We start from the raw sequence: 25,516 nt of genomic DNA, 5'->3' as shown, positions 1-25,516 counted from the left end.
ATGGCCACTCTGTTTATGGTCATCTGTTACAGACCAACAGGACACTAACACCCGGGCTGTGGACACCAAGGAGTGGTTCCCCGGTTTCTATCTGGTAGATGGTTTTCTGGTTCCATTCTATGGAATATTCCACTTCTTTTGGCCTGTGTGGACATAGCCAAAGAGTGATTGAAACAGAAAAAGGAAAAACGGTTGGGAACGTGACAATAAGAACATAGAAAATAAAGTGCATGTATTCTTTTGGTGTGTATATGGTGGGTCTTTAATTCCTGGAAATTAGAGTCACAGCTCTTCACTCCCCTGCAAGCCACGTGGCAGATACACATGTTCCAAGGTGGCATCCTCGCAGCTGAGCTTGCAGGGCAAGAATCCGCAGTTACAAAGACGAAATCGATGGCAAACGTTCTGGAATCTGAAAGTGCATTTTGTGCTTCTACAGATCATATCAGGCGAGACGAAGATACCTTCAAAGTGACGGTGTCTTACGGCCTCTGCGGAGGGTTTCATAACTTCGTCATGAAATTATGAAAACATACAGGGGCTCTCAGTTGCCCAGGATCCAGTTCCTCCAGTTAAACGCTGAGTTTGAGCCATGGGTCAGCGTCTTCACGGGAGGGTTCACCAACTCCCATTTTCCTTCCTCTTTATTTTCTTCGCAGAAGCACATACCCAGAGAAGGGATCTGGAACAGAGTCAAATCCCTCATTAGTATTATATAGCAGGTCAGTCAGATTGCAGTCTCGTTATAAAGCCAACCGACAGGTGTTCCTATGTCTTGGAGGTGTGCACAATGTGCCCACACTGGCATCGTAGCCCTAACACCTGACACAGCAATTCTCAGTGGGGACGGCTCCCCCCGTCCTTGGGACAACGGGAAATGTCTGCACGTTATTGTTTGTCACAACTGGGGGTGCTAGGTCCAAAGGGTAGTTGGCCCCACTGCAAAGACTTCTCCTGCCCAAACGTCAGCGTCTGCCCTGCTGCCCGCAGAGCGGCTTCCATTCTCGAATTTAGCATCACAAAAGAATCACAGGGATTGAGTTTTCAGACCCAAGAAAAAAGTACAGAGTGAAACTTTAGACCCCAATTCCTTCAGCTGTAAAATGAATGTGTTGGAGTAGATCTTTGCTTTTAAGGCTTTTTTTTTTTTAAACGTGGTCTGCTTTCCTTTTCAGCTCTCTCTTTTTAATGTCTAGAAATTCCTTGGTTCAAGGAAGTTCGAGGCTGGCATCTCGAGAGAGGAGGTGAAGCGTTGGGCAGGGGTGGGGGTTCGGTCACCAAGAGCAGGATTCAACGTGCAGTTCTCAGTCAGCGTCTGGCGTGTGCAGCGCTGCTGTCTGTGTGGGTGATGGGGTCCCCCCGCAGAGCCCGGGGGTGTGGGAAGGGGTGCAGGGACAGGAGACATGGTGACAGGTGCAGGAGGAGAACGCTTAGGGAGCAGGTGGCACTGGGGCCGACGAGGAGAGTCCCCCCAGAAATCTATATGGACATTTCCCAGGGTGACCTGTAGGGGCTTGAGCCACGTGTTTGGATGATGGTCCACTGGTGGCCCAGGAACGCAGCGTGCTCGGGAACATCTGGGCCATAATTGGGAAATACCACCTTGGGGGCACTTTGGAGAGGACAGTTGTTTCTAATCCTAACCCCCCTAGGGCCCCAGAGCTGGCCAGCCCAGCACTTGTCCTTTCTCTTCTTCCGCAAATCGCTTATGGACCGTTTGTGTAACTACTGGAGTTGTAAGGAATTGTGTGAGCTGATTGTAAAAAAGCCCCATGTCTTGTTTTTTATGTTATCTTGGCAACAAATGGCCAACGTTGCCATAATGATAATGAGGATGACAAACTTCTCCCATTAGCCCCCAGCCCAAGGCTGCCCTTTGCTCACGAGCAGGTGGCACGTTCTCAGGGGACAGGTGGGTCCCTGCTGTCCTGGGTCGGCTGGACACTTGTTTTTGTTCTGAGAAGGGCGTGCGATGACCCTGCGTCCTTGGGGTGCTTGACTTTGTGGTCCTAGAGAAAGGGGCGGGCACGTACCTTCCTCACCAGCTGTGCGAAGTCTCCGCAGTCCCGCGGGGGCAGCCCCAGGAGCGGGCGCGTGCAGGAGTCCAGTGCCGAGCCGTGGCCCACGATTAGGATGACACCTACGGCAGGAAAAAGAAACTCAGGTCAACGCAGGTACAGAGAGTGCCTTTTATTAGGCCGGGGGTCCCCAAAGTCATCGCTAGAACCACACTGTGGTGCCCCATCACCTCAAGAGAGCCGGGGTGGGGGCGGGAAGCAGGTGTGGTGGGTACCAGCTTACTAAGACTCACAGTTCCCCCTCTCATCTGTATGTCACTCTTCAGAGCCCATCACATCCCATGCAGGGTCTGGGGGTGGCAGCACCTGCCCGCGAACTTCAGAGATGGGGCTGGGTGGTGACCTGAGCCGCCAGCTGTGATCAGAGCCACCGCCCTACTATGGGATGCTGTGGTGGCTGCCGCCCAAGCCTCATCCATTAGCTTATCAGCCAGTTGATCACGATGAGCCTGCTGATGGCTCTCATGTCACCTGAGAGATCCAGAGTCCGGGCTGAGTGAGTCTCCCTCAGGTGACATGACCCGGGAGCCAAGACCGGGACGAAGCAGAACTGGGGGGAGTTAGACCCACTGGCGAGTCAGGAAGGTGCCTGGGACGGGACCCACCCACTCTTCCTGGAGGAGAGAATCAGAACAGAGAGCTTCCTTTGAAAGCTACGGCCGACACAGAGCATCCATTCATGCTCCTCCTAACATGACCATCAATTCTCCAATGTGACGCCTGGACCTCAGTCTTGATCCACTTTCCCTGTGTTAGTTCCTGTTCATTTCATACTCATAGCTTTGGCTTCCAAAATCCTGGTGCAGTTGCCAGGATGCTGTTCTGGGCCTGTGCTCTTGAGTGGGGTGACCTGGGCACAGAGGCCTCTGAGCCCCTCTGAGCTTCAAACTCACACGGTATAAATGGAGGTGATATTTCAGCCATTGCAGGAAGATGAGGATTTCACAAAGTGTGTGAAGGGCCCACCCAAGTTGGGGGAGCGGGAGGTGTTAGCTGTTACCCTCCTGCCCAGGGGTATTTCGGATTTTTCACTGTTGTCACATGTCTGGCCTTCCTGCCTGCTCATGGTCTCCTCCTCCTGGGGAATCCTTTGCCTTCCAAATAGGACTCATTCTACAGGTCAAGTGCTGCATCCCGAGAGCTCAGCCACGTGCACCACAACCACGGATGGCCGACCAGCGTTCCCTGCAGTGAGAGGCATGAGACGGTGTGCACAACAGCATCAATGAAGCAATGGTCTACACCCACGTTCTGGGAGACCTGGGGACCGGGGAGAGGTCCTTGGAAGGGAGGATCATCCATGGACGCTGATATTCAGCCCAAGGTGGATGCCTGAAATGGGATATTCCAGAGAGAGGCAGGCTGGGGTGGAGCCCCGAAAGAGCAGCGAAGGCTCTAATTTCACTTTCTGTTCTCTGACATCCTGTGGCAATAACCGTGAGTAATGTCAGTCTGGTAATTAATCAGACGCCACTGAGGCATGGTTTCCAAAAGTACGCTCCTCAGGGCGCCCGTCAGTCAAAACCAGCCATGTAAACCAGCCGGGTGGCCGGGTGTGTTTGGGGCGCTGGATATGGCAAGGTTTGGGGTCTCTTCCTGGAGGATGTCTTGGAGCGTGTCCCCCTGATGCTCAGCTCCTCCCCAAGTTCCTCCCGTGCAGAGTTCTCCATCCTCGAGCCTCTCCAGGATGAGAGATGGAAAGAACATAGATGGGGGCAGCGGGCCTGGGGGTCTCTAATCAACTCTTTGAGACTCTGCTCTGTCTTATTTAATACTTCTAATATTCCAGACGTCTGTGCCGTTTCCTCCAACAATATTCAGACTCCTTGAGGGTACAGCGTGTGTCTTCTTCACTTAGGTTTTCCCGTGGTGTTTTATTTGGTGCTTGACACATCGCTGACGTTCAATACACACTTGCTAGCTTAAATTTTTATAGGCTTGATTTGAACGTTTTACAGGACATTTTCAAATACACACCAAGAAGGGTCTGATGATCCCCGTGGACCCATCTCGAGCTCCGCCCATCGGGCAGCATCTCTCCCCTGCCCAGCCCCCTCTGCCTGCAGTGTTATTCTAAAGTGTATCTCAACATCACGCCCGTTCACAGAATAGTCCTCAGTTTGCGTCTCCAAAGAGGAAGGACTTTTCTTCCTTAGAAAACCACCATGCCATTATCACACTAAGAAAAGTAACCAAGTTCCTTACATATTTCCACATTCAGATTCCATATTTAAATTCCATATCCAGATTTCTCAAGTGGTCTCAACCATCTACTCATATCGATGTTTTATTCCCATTTTCATTCAAACATGACGTGGTGTTTGGTTGTTCTGTTCTTGGTCTCTTTTTTTTTTTTTTGAGTTTTGACAAATTTTATTTGCTTATAACATTGTGTAGTTTCGTGTGTACGTTATTACATTTCAGCTTCTGCATAGACTGCATCGTGTTCACCACTAATAGTCTAGTTTTTATATGTTACCCACATGTATGCCCCTTTATCCCTGTCGCCTTTCCCCCATCCCCTTCCCTTCTGGTAATCACCAATCTGTTCTCTGTATCTATGTGTTTGTTTATCTTCCACATATGAGTGAAATTATACGATATTTGTCTTTCTCTATCTGACTTATTTCACTCAGCATAATACCCTCAAGGTCCATCCATCTTGTTGCAAATGGTACAATTTTGTCTTTTTTCTGGCTGAGTAGTATTCCATTGTGTATATATACCACATCTTCTTTATCCATTCATCTGTTGATGGGCACTTGAGCTGCTTCCAAGTCTTGGCTATTGTGAATAATGCTACAATGAACATAGGGGTGCATATATCTTTTTGAATTATTGGTTTCATGTTCTCTGGATAAATACCCAGTAGTGGAATAACTGGATCATATGGTATTTCCATTTTTAATTTTTTGAGAAATCTTCATACCATTTTCCGTAGAGGCTACATTCCCACCAGCAGTCTGTGAGGGCTTCCCTTTTTCCACATCTTCTCTCACACTTGTTACTTCTTGTCTTATTAATTATAGCCATTCTGACAGGTGTGAGAGGATATCTCATTGTAGTTTTGATTTGCATTTCCCCAATAATTAGTGATGACTTTTCAGGTGTCCGTTGGCCATCTGTAGATTTTCTTTGGAAAAACGTCTGTTCACATCTACACCAGACTAGAAAGCTTCTGCACAGCAAAGGAAATCATCCACAAAAGGAAAAGACAACCGACCAACTGGGAGAAATATTTGCAAATCATGTATCTGACAAGTGGTCAATTTCCAAAATACATAAAGAACTCATACAACTCAACAACAAAAAACCAAACTGATCCAAAAATGGGCAGAAGATATGAACAGACATTTTTCTTTTTTTTTCAGGAAGCAGTTCAGGTGGTTTGTGTTGACCCTGTTGTCCTGGGTCCCATCGGCTCTCAGTCCGAGGAGTGGGGGCCAGGACCTGGACAGTGGGGGAGTGTGTGTCTATGTGCCTCGCTACCATACAGGCAGTCATCAAACACTCTGTTGGCTGGGGAGTGTGGGTGGGGGAGGTTGAGGCATCACTAGGTTTGCAAGATCGGCCAGTTTCCATCCCAAAGGTAAGATCCCAGCCCCGGGGGCTGCTCACACCCGAGGACAGTGGAGGCACTTACCGTCCTCTGGACAGATGCTGACTATCCGTTCCATGCTCATGGCACATCTGTCAACATACTCATCATAGCTCTCGGCCGGCATGAGGGAGGCGAGGGGCAACACAGGCCTAAAGGGAGAGAGAGGGGAATGTTCAACTGCTCACCTGTGGTCATCTGGAGAAGGGAACATTCTCCAAGATGGCTCTGCCTCCAGGCCTCCACAGCGAGGCTCCAGTTTTGTGCTCAACACTGGCAAAGGGCTGACGTTCAATCTCCAGCGTGCATTCTTACTGAACACCGGACGGGTTTTGTGATGGCCAAGAGTCAGCCATGGAGCGAGAATGACAAAGATTCTCTCCTTGACCAAACTCTAGCCAGGCTCCCCCGAACCCTCTTCTCATCTAGCCCGACCTTTGGGCTTCAGCATCCGGCCTCGTAGAGTCAGTTTTTGTAAGAATCCTGCTAAGTCGGTTTAGCCAGAACTCTACACCCTCAATAGCTGAGTAAACTCTGCATCCTCCCCCACCGGCTGGGGATGTCTGGCCACCTCGGCCTGCCTTCAGCAAGAATCCTGTTAGGTCAGTCCAGCAAGAATTACCCTTCTCTCTTAGGACTTTCCCATCCTCCCACCCCAACCCTGCTCCTCCGCTAAAAATCCCCACTGGTCCCTATTATATGTGGAGCCGAGTCCTTTCTCTCTCCCCTACTGCAAACCCCCACTGCAGTGCTCCTTCCTGGATAAAGTCGTTCTTACCATCTTTAACAAGTGTCGAAATAATTTTTCCTGAACGAGAACTTACCCCCAGCAGGAGACGACGTGAGGCGGCATACCTGTAATCCATGCTGACGTTGAAATTCGCCTCTCTCAGCTCCTCCAGGCTCATGAGGGTCGGGGCTGCTTTGCCGGCCTCCCACTTTGTCCACTCGAAGATTCCGGGTTCCACTCTTATTTTAATTCTCTTCTCCAGTTTGAGTTCTGGATTCAACAACAGAATACAAGCGTTTATCATCTTCAGGCCATTTTGGCTTTATGTAAATAAGCCTCTCCCTAGGTCTAAATAGTATCTTTCAAAAAATGTGATTTTTTTTTTCTTGGCAAATACTGTTCTGTGATTAAGCACAATTATGCTATTTCCGAGACAAAAACGCTGGGGGCTCAGCCTCGGGTCAAGAAGGCGAGCGCACGTAAAAAGACCTGGCTGATCCAGTGATCCGTGGGAAAGATGCAGCCAATCGAGGAGCGTGTTGGTCGCACTGAAGCGCCATTCTGATAAACACTGGTACCAGACTGAGCAAAAGGAGAAGGCTGGAAGGGGGCCATCTTCTGGGACATTCTAACTCCTCACAACTCACCCTTCCCAAGCCTTTCATACCTTGACTAAAAGACCCAAAATCTAAGGCCATCTCTTTTAGAGTGGGAGGAAAAATCTTAATGTTTTTATCTGAAATGGAGAAAGTACAGTCAAACTCAAATGCTGGAAATACAGCCAGTTCCCCAAGTGTATTCTGGGTCCAGGCGGTGGGGTCCTTTAACAAGCAAGTCTAGAAAAGAGAGTTAAACTGGGCTAACCAGGCTCCTGAGCTCTCCCCAGAGCCTGTGAAGGGCTCGTGTCCTGTGAAGGAACAGCTGGAGAGCTTCCCAAATGGGGTTGGCCATTCTTCCTTTGAGGACATCGTGTGGCCACTGTTGTGTGGGTCACACTTTGGGAAATGGTCCATCTGGACATTCATTGACACGGTATTGAGATAGAGGTTAGCCTATTAGCGTCTCAGACGTCAGTCTGAAGAATGGGCGAGTCACGTTTGAGGACTTATGAAGAAGGCTGGGAATCCTTGTTTTTCTGGATAAACACAGGATTTATAAATTTGTGCTCTTTAAACAGACTTCATCATCATCATCAACATCATCTGCATATAGAGTAAAAGTCAATGAGAGATCATGTTAAAGACACTGACATTATCATTGTCAGAAAACACAAAACATTTTGGAGAACTTTTTATTTTTCATGCAAGGGACTCAAATAATAAAAGTCAAAAAATTTACGAAAAATTGGAACAAAAATGTTAAAATGAAGAAACATGAGTGATGACAAAAAAGGGATAAAGTGATGAAAAAATGTTTTTGAAGCTCTCAATCATATTCTTTTATTAGGAATCCTGGCCAAAAGAATATTCCTTATCTTCTTATTCATGTGTTGATACCATGGTGAGACAGGTTGGGTAGGAAAGGAAGATTAAGATCATCCTTAGAAAAGAACCCTCAACTTGGGTTCGAATGTCGACTTGATCGTCCACATTCAAGTGCTGACCTGGCTGGACACAGGCGGTCCACAAGGTTTCACACCAGCTCATCAGCAGGCAGCCAGCCAAAGATGGAAATTAGTGGTTTTGAAGGTCAGTGGAAAAGGAGCATCCTCAGGGTGGGTTAGAACACAGTGAGCTCATTAAATGCTCCCCATAAAGGGCTGAGGCAGCGGGGGAGACGGGAAAGTCAGGGGCCAGTGGGTCACCTTCTATCCCATATTTCCACGCGTTCTTGCTTTGCTCACATCTGATTAATTATAAATGCGTTGGTGCTAAGCAATCCAGGCATGAGATTCCTTCGGATCTATTTTGCTTTATTCCATTATATTTATTAAGAATTATCCTCAAATTGGAAAGTTTAGAACAAACACAGCCAGGAAGGGGTTACCCAGTTATTAGGGGAACCCTGTGCCTTCGTGCTGCCATTTCCCCTCTCGCCACCCTCCTCTGGCAAAAGGCAGTCCTGGCACTTCTCATTTCTATTCCTTCCTGAATGAAAGGAGAGGGGTGGGGTGACCTACAGATCTGAACGCAGAAACGGGGAGTCTGACGTCCTGGGGACTGTGTTTCCCAGGTGGGGGTCACTGCTTCGAAAAAGCAGCAGGGTGACAGGCTCCTTCTCCTGGTCTCTCTCCAACACTAGAGCCTACGACTCTGCGGCTGAATGAAACCCCAAGGGGTGTATGTGTGTGTGAGTGTGTGTATGTTTGACAGTGTATGTGTGCGTGTGTGCATGCGTGTGTTGGTGGGGAGGGGACGAGATGTGTTAGGAAGCTTTGTTTTGGCTTCAGGGCCAGGCCACCTCTCTCAACGTGCCACACTAGAAGTCACACATTTGGGGGTTCCTGGGCCCTCAGCTGGTTTGTTTGGAAAGCTGACGTTGTACTTTAGCCTGCATGTGGCTCAATCTGTTGAGAGCCCAGAGGAGCAGTAATCAACACGCAGCCCTCTACAGTGAGCTGAAACAAATCCGCATTTCTAAGTCTTAGAGACCTGAAACCCCAAGCAGCGGGGCTTGGGGTCTGCTGTCACGCTCTGGTGAGAAATGACAAATGAGGGATGGCTGGGGGCTGCAGATACCCAGACACCGCCTCTGAGTTTTAAGTATGTGGAAGGTGGACTGTGGACACTCTTTGCTGATAAAATGGATTTCTGTCCCTCACGACTTAGAGACTGGACCACGAAACAGCAAGTTCATGAGAACACAGGAAAGGAACGGATTGCGTCAAGTGCCTGCGCAGGTCCAGAGCACGGACCAGTTCCCTTCCTGGGAGGGACTCCTGTCTGCACGCTCGGACGGGAAGCACACCGTGCCAGAGCTTCTCTGATAGAAGTATAGGAGACAGGAGAAGACACAGGGGCCGGTCGTGGCACATGTGCTGCGTTGATCCACCATCATTTCAACAGCTCCTCCCATGAAGATTTCAGCGCCCACTCTCTGTCCTCTCTCTGATGTTACTCCGGGTACGATGCCTGGTGACACCTTTATCTGCAGGATGGCTCACCAAGCAATAGTCTCTTGGCTCCTTGTGCCCCTCCTCAGTGTGCCTCCCTCCCTGCCTCGTTGGCACCTTCCCTTCACTTGATCTTGTCATTACCAGCAGCTGCACCCCTTCTCTAAGCTTGGCATCAGACTCTGTCTCCAACCAGACCTCCTTTCTTTGCAGCTTCCTCTCTCTCATCCTCTAACTCCAACCATCCAGCCGTCCCTCCAGGGTTTTACTGCACTGAATAAAAACTCCTTTTTCTCTATCATTCACCTCCCCCAGGCTCTAACTCCCCAGTTTACCCAGCTTAAAATCTGCCATCAATCATCGTCGCCCTCTGGTGTGCACTCTCGGTTCCTCACGCCCTCTTGAACTTCCTTGTCCTCACTTCTCAAACCTGTCCATGGTTTATCCAGGTCTCCACCTGCTGCTCCAGCTCCACGTCTGGAGGAAAGCCCCCAGCCCAGCTACTGACTCAAGTGGGCTCTTTGTGAGGCCCAGCAGCCATCCTATAATTTCCCACGGCCTGGCCCCTCTCCCTGAGGAGCATTTCGTCCCTTCGGCGCTCCTCAAATGTCCAGCAGGCCCCCCCCCCTCACTTTCAGCGTGACCTGACTTCCTACGACTCTGAGAAAGTTGGGCGAGCCCCGTCCTCCACTTTTGCCCACCTGCTGCATGCGTGCCCATGTACTCTGCCCTCCGTCCTATCCTTGTGGAGGACCTGCCTGTGCTCCCGCACTGTGAACTGCATCACGTGGCCTCCTCCCCACCCGAGGAGGGCAGGGCGGGGGTGCAGAGGGGGAAGCAGAACCGAGGCCTCCAGAACGGGCTACCCTTCTCTGGCAGGTGGACGCTGCAGGAGGTCTGCCAGCGGCTTCCTAGCGCACATCAGCCTTTGATGGTGCTGGACAGCTCCCAGTAGCTGATCCCCTTGTCCTGGGAAATCGGCATTTTGGACTTTATGGGACCACAGAAGTTCCCAGCTCTTTGGGTTTCTGAATGCCCCTCTCCAGATGTTCAAAAAAACCAACCAAACGCATGGCAGAAGCAGGCCAGGGGTAAAGTGTGATGACAGGCGCCTGGCAGTCAGTTACAACCCTGGCATCCCAGACATGTTAACGGGCTGACGGCTCTTGGATGGCTGGTTCCTCACCGTCTTATGACTTAGGTGGCATTCATCGTCACTCATCCCATTCTCCCCTCCGCTCACTTCTCTCCCCTTGGAGACAAACCGTGAGATCAAGGCAACATGAGAAGCTCTGAGCAGTTCTCACCCACCTTCCAGGATGTGTTTGGCTGTCTGTATGCAGCGGAGGGCTGGGGAGGCGAAGACCGAGGTGATTCTGATGCCGCTGTCCAGGAGCGCTTCCCCTGGAAAACAGCAGGTGGAAAAGGCCTTGTCATAACTGTAGCCTCCCACAGTGGCCTCTCCGATGGGCGGCTTACCTGTGGTAGGCAGGACCTTGAGTGGCCCCAAGATTCCCACCCCCTGGTGTACACACCCTGTATAATCCCCTTGAGTGTGGGTGGAAGCTGCAAATAGAGTGGGATAGCACCCCTGTGACTATGTTATGTTACATGGCAGGAGGGAGATTATCGCAGATTATTGGAGCCTGGCCCATTCAGCTGAGCCCATTAAAAGCAGAGATTTTCTCCGGCTGATCGCAGAAAAGAAGGCAGAGAGGTTCAAAGGTAGAGGGACTTGACATGCAAGAAATTCTCCATTGCTGGCTTCAAAGATGGAGGGGATGACATGGCAGGGGAGGTGGGTGGTCTCTAAGAACTGAGAACAGCTCCTTGCTGACAGCCAGCAAGGAAAGGAAGACTTCAGTCCTACAACCACAAACAACTGAATTCCCCCAACTGCCTTGGGGAGAAATCGAAACCGCTTCCAAGCTGCTCCAGATGGGAACTAAGCCCAGCTGACACCTTAATTTCAGGCTTTGAGACGCCGAGTGGCGAACCCAGCCAGCCGTGCTGTGTTTCTGACCTACAGGACTGTGAGCCCACAAGCGGGTGCCAGTTTCAGCTCATGGCAATTTGCTCTGCAGCGATGGGAAACTCAAGACTACCCGAGGCTCATGGAAGGACAGGCCTGTAAAGCACATGTCCTCTTGCAAAATCAGAGGGCCTGATCTTTGGGAAAGAAGGCCATCTCTTCAGCACAAAGTCGACACGGTACCACAGCCAGTGAGGATTTCGTGGATGCTGTCATGGGCTGAATTGTGCCCCCAAATTCATATGTTGGAGCCCCAACTCCCACTAACTCAGCGTGTGACCTTCTCTGGATGTAGGGTCTTCACAGTGGTGACCACGCTAAGATGAGGTCATTAGGGTGGGCTCTGCTCCAATCTGACTGGTGTCCTTACAAAAGGGGAAATTTGGACCCAGAGACAATACAGAGGGAAGATGACATGAAGACACAGGGACAAGACAGCCATCTATGAGCCAGAGAGAGAGGCCCAGAACAGAGCCTTCCCTCACAGCCCTCAGAAGGAACAACCCTGCTGGCACCTTGATCTCAGACTTCAGCCTTCTAGAACCGTGAGAAATGAATCTCTCTCAATTTAGCCACTCCATCTATGGCCCTTTGCTATGGCAGCCACAGGGAATGCACACAGGGGCCAACAATTGCCCGGACAGATACCCTTTCACAGATACTCCCAAACACACACACAGAGCTATGCCAACATCTAGATGAGGATTCAGGCATGAAACACAGAGCTGCAGAGGTACGTTACCCAAGGGGCACACGTACCAGCGTGCACACACGTGTGTGCACACGTGGGCTACGATGCACTGCAGAGGAGGGAGCCCAGGAAGGCCCGTGTGGAGCAGGTCACATCTAACTGTGGGAGGGCCCACCGTGTCACCTCTCCCAACTCCACGTTCAGTGACCTTGAATCAGTGGCTTGAAACCAGCCATGGTATGAACACAGTATTTACACCACGGACATCAGCAAATGCTGGAAATCAGGGCTTCTCCAGCCTGCCCAGAGAGCCAGTGACCAAGCATTTACCCCACACCACTGGGTGAGGAGCCAGGAGCTCTGGGTTCCAGAGCATCCCTTCAGTTAACCAGCTGTGTGACTTGGGAAGCCCATGGGCCTTCTGGTTCTTGATTTGAGTTTCTTAATTCACAAAATGAACTCCAGATGAACTCAGAAGCTTCTTCTGTTCTAAAAATTCAATCACGTGGAACCAGAAGCCCAGACATAAAGCAAAAGCCCAAAGTGACAGATTTTGAAATAAAATCAAAGAGAAGATGTGGTTTTTAAATATTTAAATGCTGTCCTTCGTGCCCACAGTGGTTGTTGAGTTTTCCTCCCCTCTCTGGTTCTTTCCATGCCTGTCTTTCAGTCCTCCTGACTTTCCCAACCATCGATTCCTGGATAAAATCTCTGCCCTTCCATCTACTAGCTGTGTGACTTTGGGCAGCTTACTTAACCTCTCTGTGCCCCAGCTTCCTCATCAGTAGAGCAGGAATAATGCTAACACTGACCTCAACAGGCATGTAGCAAGGTCTCCACGCACGTTAGTGGGAATCATTGTTATGATTATGGTTACAATTTCTGCCGGAATGATCCTCAAACATACCTGCCATTCTGGACTGGAAAATTCCACAAGACGATAACGGTGGATCGTTTTCAAAGTCTTTGATGCCATTGCTCCGTCTGGGCAGGCTGCAAGGGAAGTTGAGGTCTGGCCGGTAGTATTTCCCTGAAGCAGAAATAAGGACCAGGTGTTCAGGGTTCTATCGAGTTCGCACACATTCGTCTCACAGAACTCCCGAGATCAAGACCCACTTAGAAGCATGGTTGTTATTTAAACTGTTGTCAACTGTGTTTTCTTCCCGACTGTGCTCTGTGATGTGGATTCACTTGGAGGTGAAATTGGTGCTCTGCTGTGCATATGTTTCCTCAAATACAGAAAACTCAGGTTCCACCCCCAGGAATCACGAGGTCCTCTTCGTTCTCTCGTAACCCCTCACAAAGATTCATACATACAATTTTCCCGATTAAGAACCAAGCGTCTCCATTACTCATTTAGTTTAACTTGATAAGAATCTCCAGTTGGTGTTAATTAATTATGTGAAATTCGAGCCATTCCTCCAGGTTTAAGCGTGTCCTGTTGCCAAGGGGGCCGGAATACTTACGGCCAGAGCGGCTCCTGCGTTGTGCATTGTTCAGTCAATTGCTTGAGGCCGGCCTGGAAATCAGGTGGATTCATTGGGATCCCCCACCCACCCATCCAGAGGCTGCAAAGAACCATGGTTCACTCTGAGTTTGACCTTGAGCTCTAAGATCTGACAGTCTGTGCAAATCCTGGCACCACCAACTATTAGTTGTGAGATTAGAGGCAACTGCCTTAATCTCCCTTATCAGTGAAAAGGGGGAAATGATGGAGATACTGCAGTGACTCAGTGAGATAAAGCCCAGAACCCAGAGCCTGGCTCAGAGGAAGTGGTGGAGAAGTGGTAGGTCCGATCTCATTATCAGATTATTGATTACCCCTGCAGAGGCCACTACCCCACACCAAGCCCTCACATCCTCTCAACGGACCCCCACGTCTCCCGGCCCCCAACAGGTTCCAGCAGCCAAGCCGCCTTCCTGAGACCGGCTAGACCTCACGGGGAGACAGCTGGCTATTTTTGCATGCCTTGTTTTTTAGGTTCCATGCAAGATTTTTCCGAAAGCTCCTCTCCTGGAATTTCCATGGGCAGAGACTTTATTTAAACTATCAGTTCTAAAGGCCTTTATTAAATGCCGGAGCATATGCTGTGTTCTCTGGGGAAGCTGGTATTTCTTTATTTTTCAGAGAGAACTTCCATCAATTGTGTCATATTCTCAAAGGCGTCTGTGATTCTCAAAGCGTTAACCGATTCCGTTTAGGTCTTTTGACACTATCAGTGGTCACTGCAAGAGGCAGAGAGCTCAGAGGAAGACGAGCATACAGGGTAGGGTTAGGTTCCCACGGGAGTACAGTCTGCACATCATAGGGGGTGCCCTGGGCCAGCACTGCCGAGAGGTTAGGAGCCCTTTGAGGGGGACTTGGGCCAGAAGTGAGCAGAAACGAGGAGGAAAACTGGAATCATAGGAGAGGCCAGCAGCACCCGAGATACCCCATCGTAATTGATTAAACAATGTAATATGCAAAATTCAGACAAATTAGACTGCAACTACTCACTTTGTCAAGGGCTTCTCTACCTTATAAAACGATCCACCAGGAGTTTCCTTTCAGCTGGGACTCTCCAGTGCCTTTAAAATATTTTCCCCTGTAGGGCTGACTCGGTCTTTTGTCTACATGACCGAAATTCTTTCTGTCTCCATGAAGTGCAATGACTGTTTTTGGTGTTGGTTGTTTTCTAGTCGTTCTTGAACCGTATTACCAGGCGCACACTGACATGGTGTGCCATTTCGATCTGTGGTTTCAATAATTGTTCTATTACAAGAAAGTTTCTTATAAGTGTGTGTTTGAAAGTCAATTCATCCTCACGGCCACCTGTTGTCGCATTGTTTCTTTCTCAAGCCTTTGTATCTCTGCCTGATTTTGCATTGTGGAGACAACCATAGCATTATTCTGTGGGTTCCTGGAGATAAGTTTGGTCATGATGTGATTTGTGCAGAATTTTCTGGGGTGTGCTGGTCATCTGCCAATTGTTTTCCCTATTCATTTCTCCTTTCTTGGCTTGCTGGGCTCCTGGTGGGATCCCAAAAGGGCTCGGCTAGCCCAGCTACTGTGATTGAATTTTATCACTCTGTTCATTCAATACCTTCATTTATATAATTATCTCTGGCTTAAAAATTGTGACACGCTGGCCTTTCCATTTGGGGATGCGCCTTGATACAGATATGGGTCATCAGTGCAGAGACCGGCCTGAGGCCATGCTGTATTTATAAGCACTGTCCTTAGTTCTTGGCATCCAGAGGGGTCATGTAGGGGTAAGCAAGACTCATTTAAAAATACGTCCTCCAGTTGAGCAGGAGAGCCAAGCATTGTAGGCAAATGACCACTGAAGATTAGCTTGGAGAGATAGAGTGATGAGATGGTGAGATGGGGTACATGCCAGCAGCCGAGGGTTCAGAGACCACAGGTCAGGGTGACTCGCTCTCAAGTCAATGCTGGCTGCACTCATCAAAGACTGTACGTGTGCTGCTAGAGTAAACAGGACCGTGCGTGTGTCCCACCGGCAGACTGGCTTACTCTCGACAGCCATTCCTCCACCGTCTACAAGGTGTTGGAGGTAAGATGCTTGTAGACCACATACACGCTCAACGGCATACATGTAATGCCTGTGGGGGAAGCTGGAACAAGCATCCATCCCACACAAACAACCTGCACCTAGTCATTCTAAAGAACGGGGCCGTGGGGGATCTGGCTAGGAAAGTCGAGAAGGTGATCTCATTTGTTAGATCTGTCTCATTTCTGCTTTAGATTCTGCCGGGACGTTACCTACCGTCAGGCGTGGAACACTGCTGCAGCCACGACTTCCCGAATATCTGGTCCACTCTCTCCCCGTGCCGCACCACCAACACGCTTTTCCTCACTATTGTGGCCTGCGACGGTGGAAAGAAAGGCGTGTGCAGTTCAACACCCACGTTACTAGACTTCAAACAGTGTCTCTCCTAGTCATCCAAGAGCTGGCCCAGAAACGGAATCCCTTCCTTGTTTAGTAGCTACAGCCCATTTTACCAAAGTCATTACAAAGAAAGAAGAGGAGGAATTGCAGGTGGAAATCTCTTCAAATTCCTGCAACTTTTTATTTCCCAGGTATTGTAACATCATACAGGAAATGAAAAGCAACAGGCATGCTCCCACCACAGCACAGCAGCGTCTCTGTTTTTCAGCCCTTCAGGCTGCTGTAACACAATTCCACAGACTGCGGGCTCATAAACAGCAGACGTTTATTCCTCACAGTTCTGGAGGCCAAATCTCAGGTGCCAGAGATCGGGGTGCCAGCTCGGTCAGGTGAGGGCCCTCTCCCCGGCTGACTTCTCACTGCGTCCTCATATGGCAGCACGGGCCAGGGAGCTCTGTGGGGTCCCTTTTACAAGGGCACTAATCCCCTTCCTGGGGGCTCCACCCTCATGACCTAAGCACCTCCTGAAGGCCCCGCCTCCAGAAACCATTACACTGGACAGGATTTCAACATATGAATCTGGGGGGAGCACAGACATTCAGACCATAACATCCCTCCATAGTGACCTCTTCTCTTTTTTTTTTTTTGGCGAGGAAGATGGGCCCTGAGCTAACATCCGTGCTCATCTTCCTCTACTTTATATGTGGGATGCCTGCCACAACATGGCTTGATAAGTGGTGCATAGGTCCACGCCCAGGATCCGAACCAGTGAACCCCAGGCCGCTGAAGTAGAGTGCGCGAACTTAACCACTACGCCACCAGGGAGGCCCCCATAGTGACTTCTTAGAACATATCTATACATATATCATACATTATATCATAATAGATAGTATATATTATCTATATGTAAAACATACATATATATATAGATTTTATATCTATCTTTCATCTATCTGTCTATCCATCTATCTATTATTTATCAAGTCTCTTCTGTTGCTGGCACTGGTCCTCTTCCGAGGGGCCCTCCAGGACCACTCCAGTGTGTGTTCAGCCTCTGAGCCCCCAGGGGAGAAGCTCCTCACCCACACCTCTTGCTTCTTTCCCATGCTGGCCATTCTCTGCTTGGCTGAGTGCTAGGGGGAAATAGAATTTTATTTTACTTTATTTTTGGCAAGAGAAAGGCATTGACGGGGTAGCAGCTTCCAGCCAGGGAAACAGCAGATCTCTCTGGGGCACTCGTCCTTGGCTTCGGGCAGGGCCTCCGACGGCCCTGGAGCCTCACAATTGCGGGGCGCATCCACCTCTGTTCTGGGGGAGGCTGGTGTTTGGGGGAAGTAACCCAATGATGTGCGGTGCCTTTTAGGAAGGGCTCCTAAGTGTGGGTGTTGGTCCCCAGGGGAGCTAGGGCTCGCCTCTCTCTTTTACATCTGTGAGGGCTTGTAGGAGGCCGGGCTTGACCTTGAGGGGAACGCTGAGCACACCTCCTGGGAAAGGGATGGAGAGAGTGAGCGGGACCCAAGGACGGCCAGAGAGGTGGGGAGCGACAAGCACACTGCTGATGGCCAAGCCAACATGAGGCCACCACGACAGCTGTGTGGAGCACAAACCTTCCTCCAGGAGCCCCAGAAAAAAGAGGGAACCCCTTGAAGGTGGCCCGTGCTACTGACCATCCCGTTTCCGATTTGATTCTGTGATCAGGGTGGAGGCTGGGGGGTCTGCACATCCGGCTGCTTCCTCCAGCCCTTCTTTGAGTTTACCAGTGAGGAGAAAGAACGGCCCCCAGCAGCATCCCCACAGGCTGGGAAGTGGCTGCAATTGCTGAGGAGGAGGGGACGCCAGAAAGCAGGGTCTCGGGCAAACTTCACCTGCGTCACAGGCATTCTCGGGGCCAACACCACGGGCATCTCCTCCAGACCCTCCCAGCCCCTCACGGAGTCCACACCCATCTGGGCGAGGCAGGCTGTCCAGCTGATTAACGCACTGGGCTGTTCCCGGTGGATCCGACCACATTCTGCTGGGTGCGTGAGTGTGGTATTTGTGAGCCTATGGAACGTGGAACATTCAAAGTCTCCATACACAGTTTCTCAGACTCGGGCCGAGTCTTCAAAAGGACATGTGGTCAGGGCAAAGCAAGTATCATGATTCTCTCCTAATGCAGCGTGCAGATGTGTAGTTCGGATGCAAACACCGACCTAGGGCAGAGCTCCGAGGGGAAGGTTGTCTTGTTGTCTCATAATTTTGAAGGCTGGTTGTGCAGGCTCTGCCTCTACCCATGCCAGGATGTCTTTTCCCCGTGACAATGAATACTAAGTGCCCTGTCCCCCTCCCCTGTCAAGGGCTGATCTGCAAGTAGTTTGCAAGACACAGACAGACTCCCAGCCTCTGTCTGCTTACTGACAATCCCAAAGACGACAACGCGCGTCGGGTCGAGGTTGTGGATTCGGAGCATTTTCTTCCGGGGGTGTGGAGGGAACGGAGTGGACTAACCCCTGGGGTCCACAGAACAAGAGGGCTGCACTGCATCTTTAGACATAAGATGCCGCGTGCATTTCCTGGGGCTGCCGTAACAAAGTGCCACCAACCAGGAGGCTTCAAACAAAGGAAATGTATCCTCTCCCAGTCCTGAAGGCTGGAAGTCTGAGATCAAGGTGTCAGCAAGGCCATGCCTCCTCAGAGGCTTTAGGGGAGGGTCCTTCCTGCCTCTGCCAGCTCTGGGTGGCTCTGGCAGTTGTTGGCCTGTGGCCGCATCGCTCCAATCTCTGCCCCTGTGGTCACACGGCCTCCTCCTTGTGCGTGCGTCTTCTCCTCTTCTACGGCAGCAAATCCCCCTCTGTTTCCATCTCACAGGGACAGTTGTGACTAGATTTAGGGCCCACCGGATAATCCGGGATAAACTCCCCATCAAGATCCTTAACTCGGTCCCATATGCAAAGAACCTTGTTCCTTGTAACATTCACAGCTTCCAGGGACCACGAGCTCTTCTCTTTGGGGCCATTATTCAGCCTCCTGCACGTCCGTTTTACCAAAGCTGATGCCACAGTTTTCTTTTCTTACTGTGTGGAGGGGGTGAACTCAGACCAGCCGAGGTGCATTCGGTTCATAGAGAGGCCTGTGCGAGGTTTGCATCCATCTAAGGCGCCAGCGGGTTTAGACACAGGGCGAGCTACGGCCTGAGACTTTCACTCCAGCTCCTCCCCGTGGTTCAGTCTGGAAAGCGGGGCACAGCCTTGGGCAGCCTCCTCTCCCCTGGTCCATACGGGGAGCCCCGTTCTTGTCTGTCTGTGGCTGGCAGGTGTCTGGCTCCCGGTCTGTGGCTCCTCCACCAAGGATGCTCTCTCCACCTGAAGACCTGGCGAAAGGGGACGCCCTATGGCCTTCCCAGTGTCCAGCGCCCTGTGCTCACCTCCTGTCTGGAGGGAGCCCACCTGGCCTTGGCGGCAGCTTCTGGGTGGCCTATGGGTTCTTGGAGAGGGAGGGTGAGCTTTGAATTTAGGGCGATCCACAAGTCCCCATCAGGGCCTTTGTTAGGTCGTTCCATGGTTCATCCACTGAGATTTGCAGGCTGGGCCCTGAGCCAGGCTCTGGGAACACAGGAACGAGCCAGATAGCCACAGCCTGCCCTCTGGGTGGTAACAGTCTCTTAACATCTACAGCCTGGCCTGCCGTGGACACTGGACACCCTGTCTCATGTAATCCTCACAACAACCCAATGTGGGGGGTGCTTAGGTGTCTGCGTGCTACCCACCAAGCTACCCAGCCTCCATAAGCTTCAGTCTTCAGATCTATAAAACAGAGATGGGGAAGGACGAATGTCTCCCCTGCTGGGTGGAGGGGGCTGGGATGAAGTCCTAATGTAACGTGTGTGACAGGGTGGGGACCGGAGGGACTGTTTCAGTAACCACACAGGCCAGAGAGGCATTTCCACTGACGTGGGGACCAGCCAAGGGTGAGCTGCAGGTGCTGCCCGGCCCACGGGGGTTCCCCTGTAAGGAAGGACCTGAAGCTTCAGACAAGAGGGCTGGATTGGGACCGCCCAGACAGTGTCGGGGATGCTGTGTCACTTGTTTGGCTTTGGGGAGGGGCTGCCTGCTCCTTGGGTCACCTGCTGGCACCCTTCGCTCCTGGATGTGCCTCACCTGTTGGCGGGGCTCACGTGCCCCTGCCGTGCCCCAGACCCTGGTCCTGAGGCTGCCATCCCTCCAGGTTGCTGAGCACGAGCCTCCTCGTCTCCCAGCCCTGACTCGAAAGATCAGAAGCTCCATCCTTGGAGGCCCAAGGGGGAGGCCATGTCTACCAAGGACTTAAGATAAAGTGTGGTTTCACTGAAAACAAAAGGGATTGTGCCACCTGCAAAGCCTGCACGCTGCTGAGGCTCCTTGACGTTTGTGGAGGATGAAATTCCCCATTCCGTTTGCTGCTGGCTGCGCCGTCCTTTCTGGAGTTCAGGTCCACGGCTAGGCTGAAGGTGTACGTCCTGTGGGAGAAGAGACGAGATGCTGTGTCATGAGACGCTAGGTAGCATCTGTTTGCGTCTGGTCATTCATGTGCTCGAGAATGTGCACGACAAGACGGGTAGGTAAGGTCACTGTGGGGATGAAACAAAACAGTGAGTTCAAAGAGCTCACATGTCATAAATCCTGAGGAGGATATTCATCCCCACTGTCACCACCTGTTATGGGCTGAACCATCTCCCTTCAAAGTTTATAGTCCTAACCCCCAGCGCCTCAGAGTGTGACTTTGTTAGAGATGGTCTTGAAAGAGGTGATTAAGCTACATGAGGTCATTGGGGGGCCCTAATCTAATCTGACTGATGTCCTTATAAGAGGAGGAGATCAGGACACAGACACACACAGAGGGATGACCGTGTGAGGACACAGGGAGAAGACACCATCTACGGGCCAAGAAGAGATGCCTCAGAAGAAACCAGCCCTGCTGACACCGTGATCCTGGACGTCCAGCCTCCAGACTGTGAGAGAATAAATCTCTGGGTTGTTTAAGCCACACGGTCTGTGGCTTCTTGTTGTGGCAGCCCTGATAAACCAGTACACCATCCTCTTAGGTTCACCTTCTAAAATAGCTAAAGGTGAGAAGACAGACGTGTTGGGCTGCAGGAACAAATGAGCAGCGAGCAGACACATTAAGCGCTGAGGAGACACACAGGAAAAGGCAGGTGCGTGTAGCAGGCGGGTGGGTAACAACAGCGCCTGGGGAATTGCTGGCAATCAGGAAACTGCTGCCTGGCCACTGAATCAAAAAGGTTGCCATGGGGTGGGCAGGTGCTCAGACTGAGGGAAAAGACCACAGCACAACGGAGTAGTGAGAACTCCAGAACACAAGGGGGTGACGGTGGGGCACCCTGAGAATGTGTCTGGAAGGAACGGGGGAAGAGAGAGAGTAAGGAAGAAAGAGCGAAGGTCACACACATCTTCCAAGAGCAAGCAGATGGCTGGGTTCCCCAGTGGGAAATTCATTTTATAAAAGGAAGGGGCATCTTTATGGACTCCCTTTAAAAACAATCCATAATCAAAGCAGAGAAATGGGGGCGGTAGCTGGAGAGGGAAACGGGAAAAAAGAAATTGTGCTTGATTTTGTTGTTAAGCATGTTCAGTTGCTGGTGCGAATGATTGGGAGGGCCCGGGGATGGGTTGATGATGCTGGCATGATGCCCAGGAGGGATGAGATGCCCAGGAGGGATGGGATGCAAGGCATCACGGTGGATGCCCTCGGCTGGAGTTTGGACTGAGCATTCCAGTCTGATGGAGAGAGAAGGGCACGTGGTTCCACAGGCTGCAGGTGGGAGGCAAGGTGGCGAGAGCTGGATGACCCTCTTCTGACTGCTCACCTGTCATGGTGGATAGGAACTAAGAGAACAGGAGACGGGCTCCTGGTTAAATGAGTCAGTCAGACAACATCACCTGGCAGGGGGAAGTGCCCGAGGGCTGCGTCATGAGCACCCGTGTTCCAGTTGGGGTGATTTATGGTGGAAGAGAAGCTGGCAGGTACTCCGCTCACCTGAGTGACTGGTGGGGTGGCATCACCTTTATTACTGTTTTCTGAAAAGCGCTGTTCTCATCTCGCTTTCTGGATTGTAGTATTCTTTTTGATCTTTAACATATGTAAACCTTAAGTTTTAAGCATTTAATAAAACTTAAAGATGGATCTAAGTCTCGCTTTAAGAGCCCTCCCACAGCTTCTATGCTTTCAAAGCTCTCCCCAGTTCACAACTCAGAGATACGTTCATCGAAACTGTCTTCTATTTTTAAATGATATTCTTTTTCTGTTTAATTCTTGACTTTGTCAGGAATTCATTTCAGTATATGAGGTGAGTTCATATAAAATACCATTTATTTTATACCCATTTCTTTCCCTATTTCTGATGCATCTGTCACACGTGAATTTCCCAGTATGCCAAGTCTCCTGCTCTGCCGTCTTCTCTGTTCCCTGCTCTGTTTGTTCTCTTTCCCGGGAGCCAGCAGCATGTTATACATTTACAACATTACAACACCTGGTAGAGTAACAGTCTCCTCTCGTTATTCTTTTTTTCAAAGTTTTCTCAACTCTTCTCTCTTTATTCTTTATTTTTCTTTATTCTTCCAGATAAGCTTTCCAGTCATAAGTTCCAACAAACGATCCCATTGAGATTTTTTCCCAGAATTTCTTTAAACCTGGAAATTAGTTTGGAGGAATTGATATAGTCACGATAATTTTTCTCAGTGATGAACGTGGTGTGTTTCTACTACAGTCCACTCATAAATGTTTGCTTTTCTCTCAGAGAGGCGTAAGTCCCCAAATTCTCCTAAAACCAGTGATAGCTCCCAAGCCTCCAGCCTGAGACCCCACCGAGTTCCAGAGCCAGGAGCAGCATCATTTCCCCTGCATCTCACCCGCCCACAGCCTCAGGTCGCCTGCCTTTTGCCGCCACAGCCAGACGCCCTGGACCATTCACTCCCCATGCGGTGTTTGATTTAGTTAACGTAGTTCTTAAAATGTCTACAAGTTGTACCTTCTGTTCTCGTGTTGTTACTTCTCCCGTCTTGAGCTGTGAACTCTTATTGGCGGGATCCAAGTCAAATAGACTTACCTTGTTCACATATTCTCACAGTGTCAGATGCCAACACGTATGACATGGGGGCTTTGGTTGAGCATAAGTAGACCAAGAACACTGGTATTCATATTTGAACATCGCCATTTTCCCCTTCAAATGAGCACGCCCACAGGAGTGGGGCACTACTCATAGTGTCTCACACTGACACGGGAAACGGTGGTTGGGTTTCTCTTCCTGAAGACGAGGCGGGGGCCCCCGCACCCTATTTGTGGTTCACGGTGCAGATAGCAAGGCCCTGTTATCTATAAATAACATCTGTGAAGTTTACAGTTGGAGAGAAAAATTGAATTTTTTTTATGATCTTTCAAATGAAATACAGTCTAGATTATGACAGGAACTTGGTGATGAGAAAAGAAAGGAAAGAGCGTGGCATTTCAATATTTCTATATTCTTCTTGAATTTAAGAGAACCATGTAGGTTAAATTATAGCATAGAAATAGGAGTGTTTACATTCTCCCTGGATTTTTTTTTTTTTTTTTTTTTTTTGCTGAGGAAGACTGGCCCTGAGCTAACATCTGTGCCCCTCTTCCTCTGCTTTATATGTGGGACACTGCCACAGCATGGCTTGACAAGTGGTGTGTAGGTCCACACCTGGGATCCGAACTGTGAACCCCAGGCCGCTGAAGCAGAACATTCCGACTTAACCACTACGCCACCAGGGTGGCCCCACTCCTTGGCTTTTAAAAGGGGTATGGCTGCAGTCTGTGGGGTTGTACGGATGATGTCCCCATGTTAATCTGCTCAGGCTGCCATAACAAGGTACCACAGGCTGAGCAGCTCGAACAACAGACGTTCGTTCTCTCACAGTCTGGATCCAGATCCAGGTGTGGGCAGGGCTGGTTCCTCCTGAGGCCGCTCTCCTTGGCTTGTAGACGGCGTCTTCTCCCTGTGTCCTCACATGGCCGTCCCTCTGTGTGTGTCTGTGTCCTCATATCCTCTCATCAGGACCCCAGTCAGATTGGAGTAGGGCCCACCCCAATAACCTCATTTCACCTTAGTTGCTTCTTGAAAGACTATCTCCAAACATATCACATTCTGAGGTGCTGGGGGTCACGGCTTCAACATACGAATTTGGGGGGGACACAACTCAGCCCATAACAGTTTCCTTATTACATCAGAACCAGCTGCTACCAACCTGTTCTGTGGTTTTGGAGAGTTACTGGGCACGTATGGCTTCAGTGCTGGAAACGTTCTTATCTTGGCTAGAGGGTGACGAAATGTTCTCCAGGCTCTAACACTCATGGCCCCTCTGCTCCTTGTTCCACAATTTTCTATATACATTCTTCTGCACGGAAAGCTGAAAGCTGCTGGGATCCAGGAACACACTCTTCCATCACTATCGCTCTGATCGCCTCCACTATTTTTCTTCACAGTAACGGATAGCTATGGCAGCGTGATCTTGCTGACCCAAGGCCTCCTGGGACTGTCGGCATGAAGGCTGACGTTGATGTATTGGGGATGGGTGACGGATGGATTAATTGCCAAGTAATGAGCACCACAGTTGCAAGCTCCTCCCTGGAAATGTGCTCCCCGTGGCAGGGCGGGGACTCCTCCTGACGTTGGCCCAGCCCTCCTCGGGCACTGTCAGTCAGGCCAGCCGTTCTTGCTGCGTGGGCTGCCCATGCCAAGCGTGATGCTGCTGCTGACGCCGTAGGAGGTCTTTGTCTGTCTGTCCACGGCTAAGGGAGCCCTTGGACAGTGCCTTCTGACCACGTCTCCCCGTGCTTAACAGACTAGTGATGTGTCAAGACACTCAAGGGCAGTTTTCTGATTTAAAAGGCTGTCTATGTTTCGTAAGGTACACTTTAGGCAGTTTTACAAGACTCAGCCAGGGCCATGGAGTGAGACAGCAGCACTGGTTATTTCTGTTCTGGCCGCAGTCACATGTCACAGTCACAGCTTGTCTCCCTGCTCCCCCAGTGAAGATGGGGTGCTTCTAAAACATGCCCAGTACACACCCCACAGCCTAGCCCAGTACTTATTTTTCTCTCCTTTGGTTGCAATTCTTGCTAACATTTAATCCCCAAGGGAAACTTGTTTTTAGGAAGATTAGTCCCAGAAATGTCACGCTGAACGTCTAGAATGGTTATGCAGGTGACAGGTGACTGACAGGTTAATTGGGAGGAGAAAAATGTAGTGGCCACAAGCTCATCTTCTCCAGAGTCTTCGCTGCTTAGTTCTAGAAACATCCAGGTTTGTCAATCGCCTGGTGACAGTGAAGGTCTCCCATCCTGTGTGGGGAGTGGAGGAGCTGCCAGGGGACAGGGGACCGTAGGGGAGCCCACACCTCCTGGAACTCAGTCCATTAGAGCGGAGCCAGCGTCTCCTCTCCTGCTGCTC

General features: G+C 50.4%; 1 protein-coding gene across 2 annotated transcripts in view; it reads right to left on the bottom strand.

Annotated features, from left to right (window-relative positions):
- Positions 1-238: 238 nt before the first annotated feature.
- The window catches only part of UBASH3A (ubiquitin associated and SH3 domain containing A), a 42,799-nt gene continuing 17,521 nt past the window's right edge, over positions 239-25,516 (bottom strand). The window contains exons 7-14 of one of the 2 annotated variants that reach the window (XM_001492276.4): positions 20,419-20,545; positions 15,949-16,048; positions 13,089-13,211; positions 10,770-10,862; positions 6,532-6,676; positions 5,722-5,828; positions 2,034-2,140; positions 239-682 (exon numbers count right to left, since the gene is read on the bottom strand). In XM_001492276.4, coding sequence (XP_001492326.1) covers positions 545-682; positions 2,034-2,140; positions 5,722-5,828; positions 6,532-6,676; positions 10,770-10,862; positions 13,089-13,211; positions 15,949-16,048; positions 20,419-20,545 — 940 coding nt within the window. In that variant the 3' untranslated portion in view covers positions 239-544. The remainder of the gene's footprint in view (positions 683-2,033; positions 2,141-5,721; positions 5,829-6,531; positions 6,677-10,769; positions 10,863-13,088; positions 13,212-15,948; positions 16,049-20,418; positions 20,546-25,516) is intronic. The other variant, XM_005606164.4, reaches the window with a different exon arrangement.

This window comes from Equus caballus, chromosome 26, assembly GCF_041296265.1.
Source record: "Equus caballus isolate H_3958 breed thoroughbred chromosome 26, TB-T2T, whole genome shotgun sequence".
NCBI classification, from domain to species: Eukaryota; Metazoa; Chordata; class Mammalia; order Perissodactyla; family Equidae; genus Equus; species Equus caballus.
This window is presented reverse-complemented; position numbering and strand designations above follow the sequence as displayed.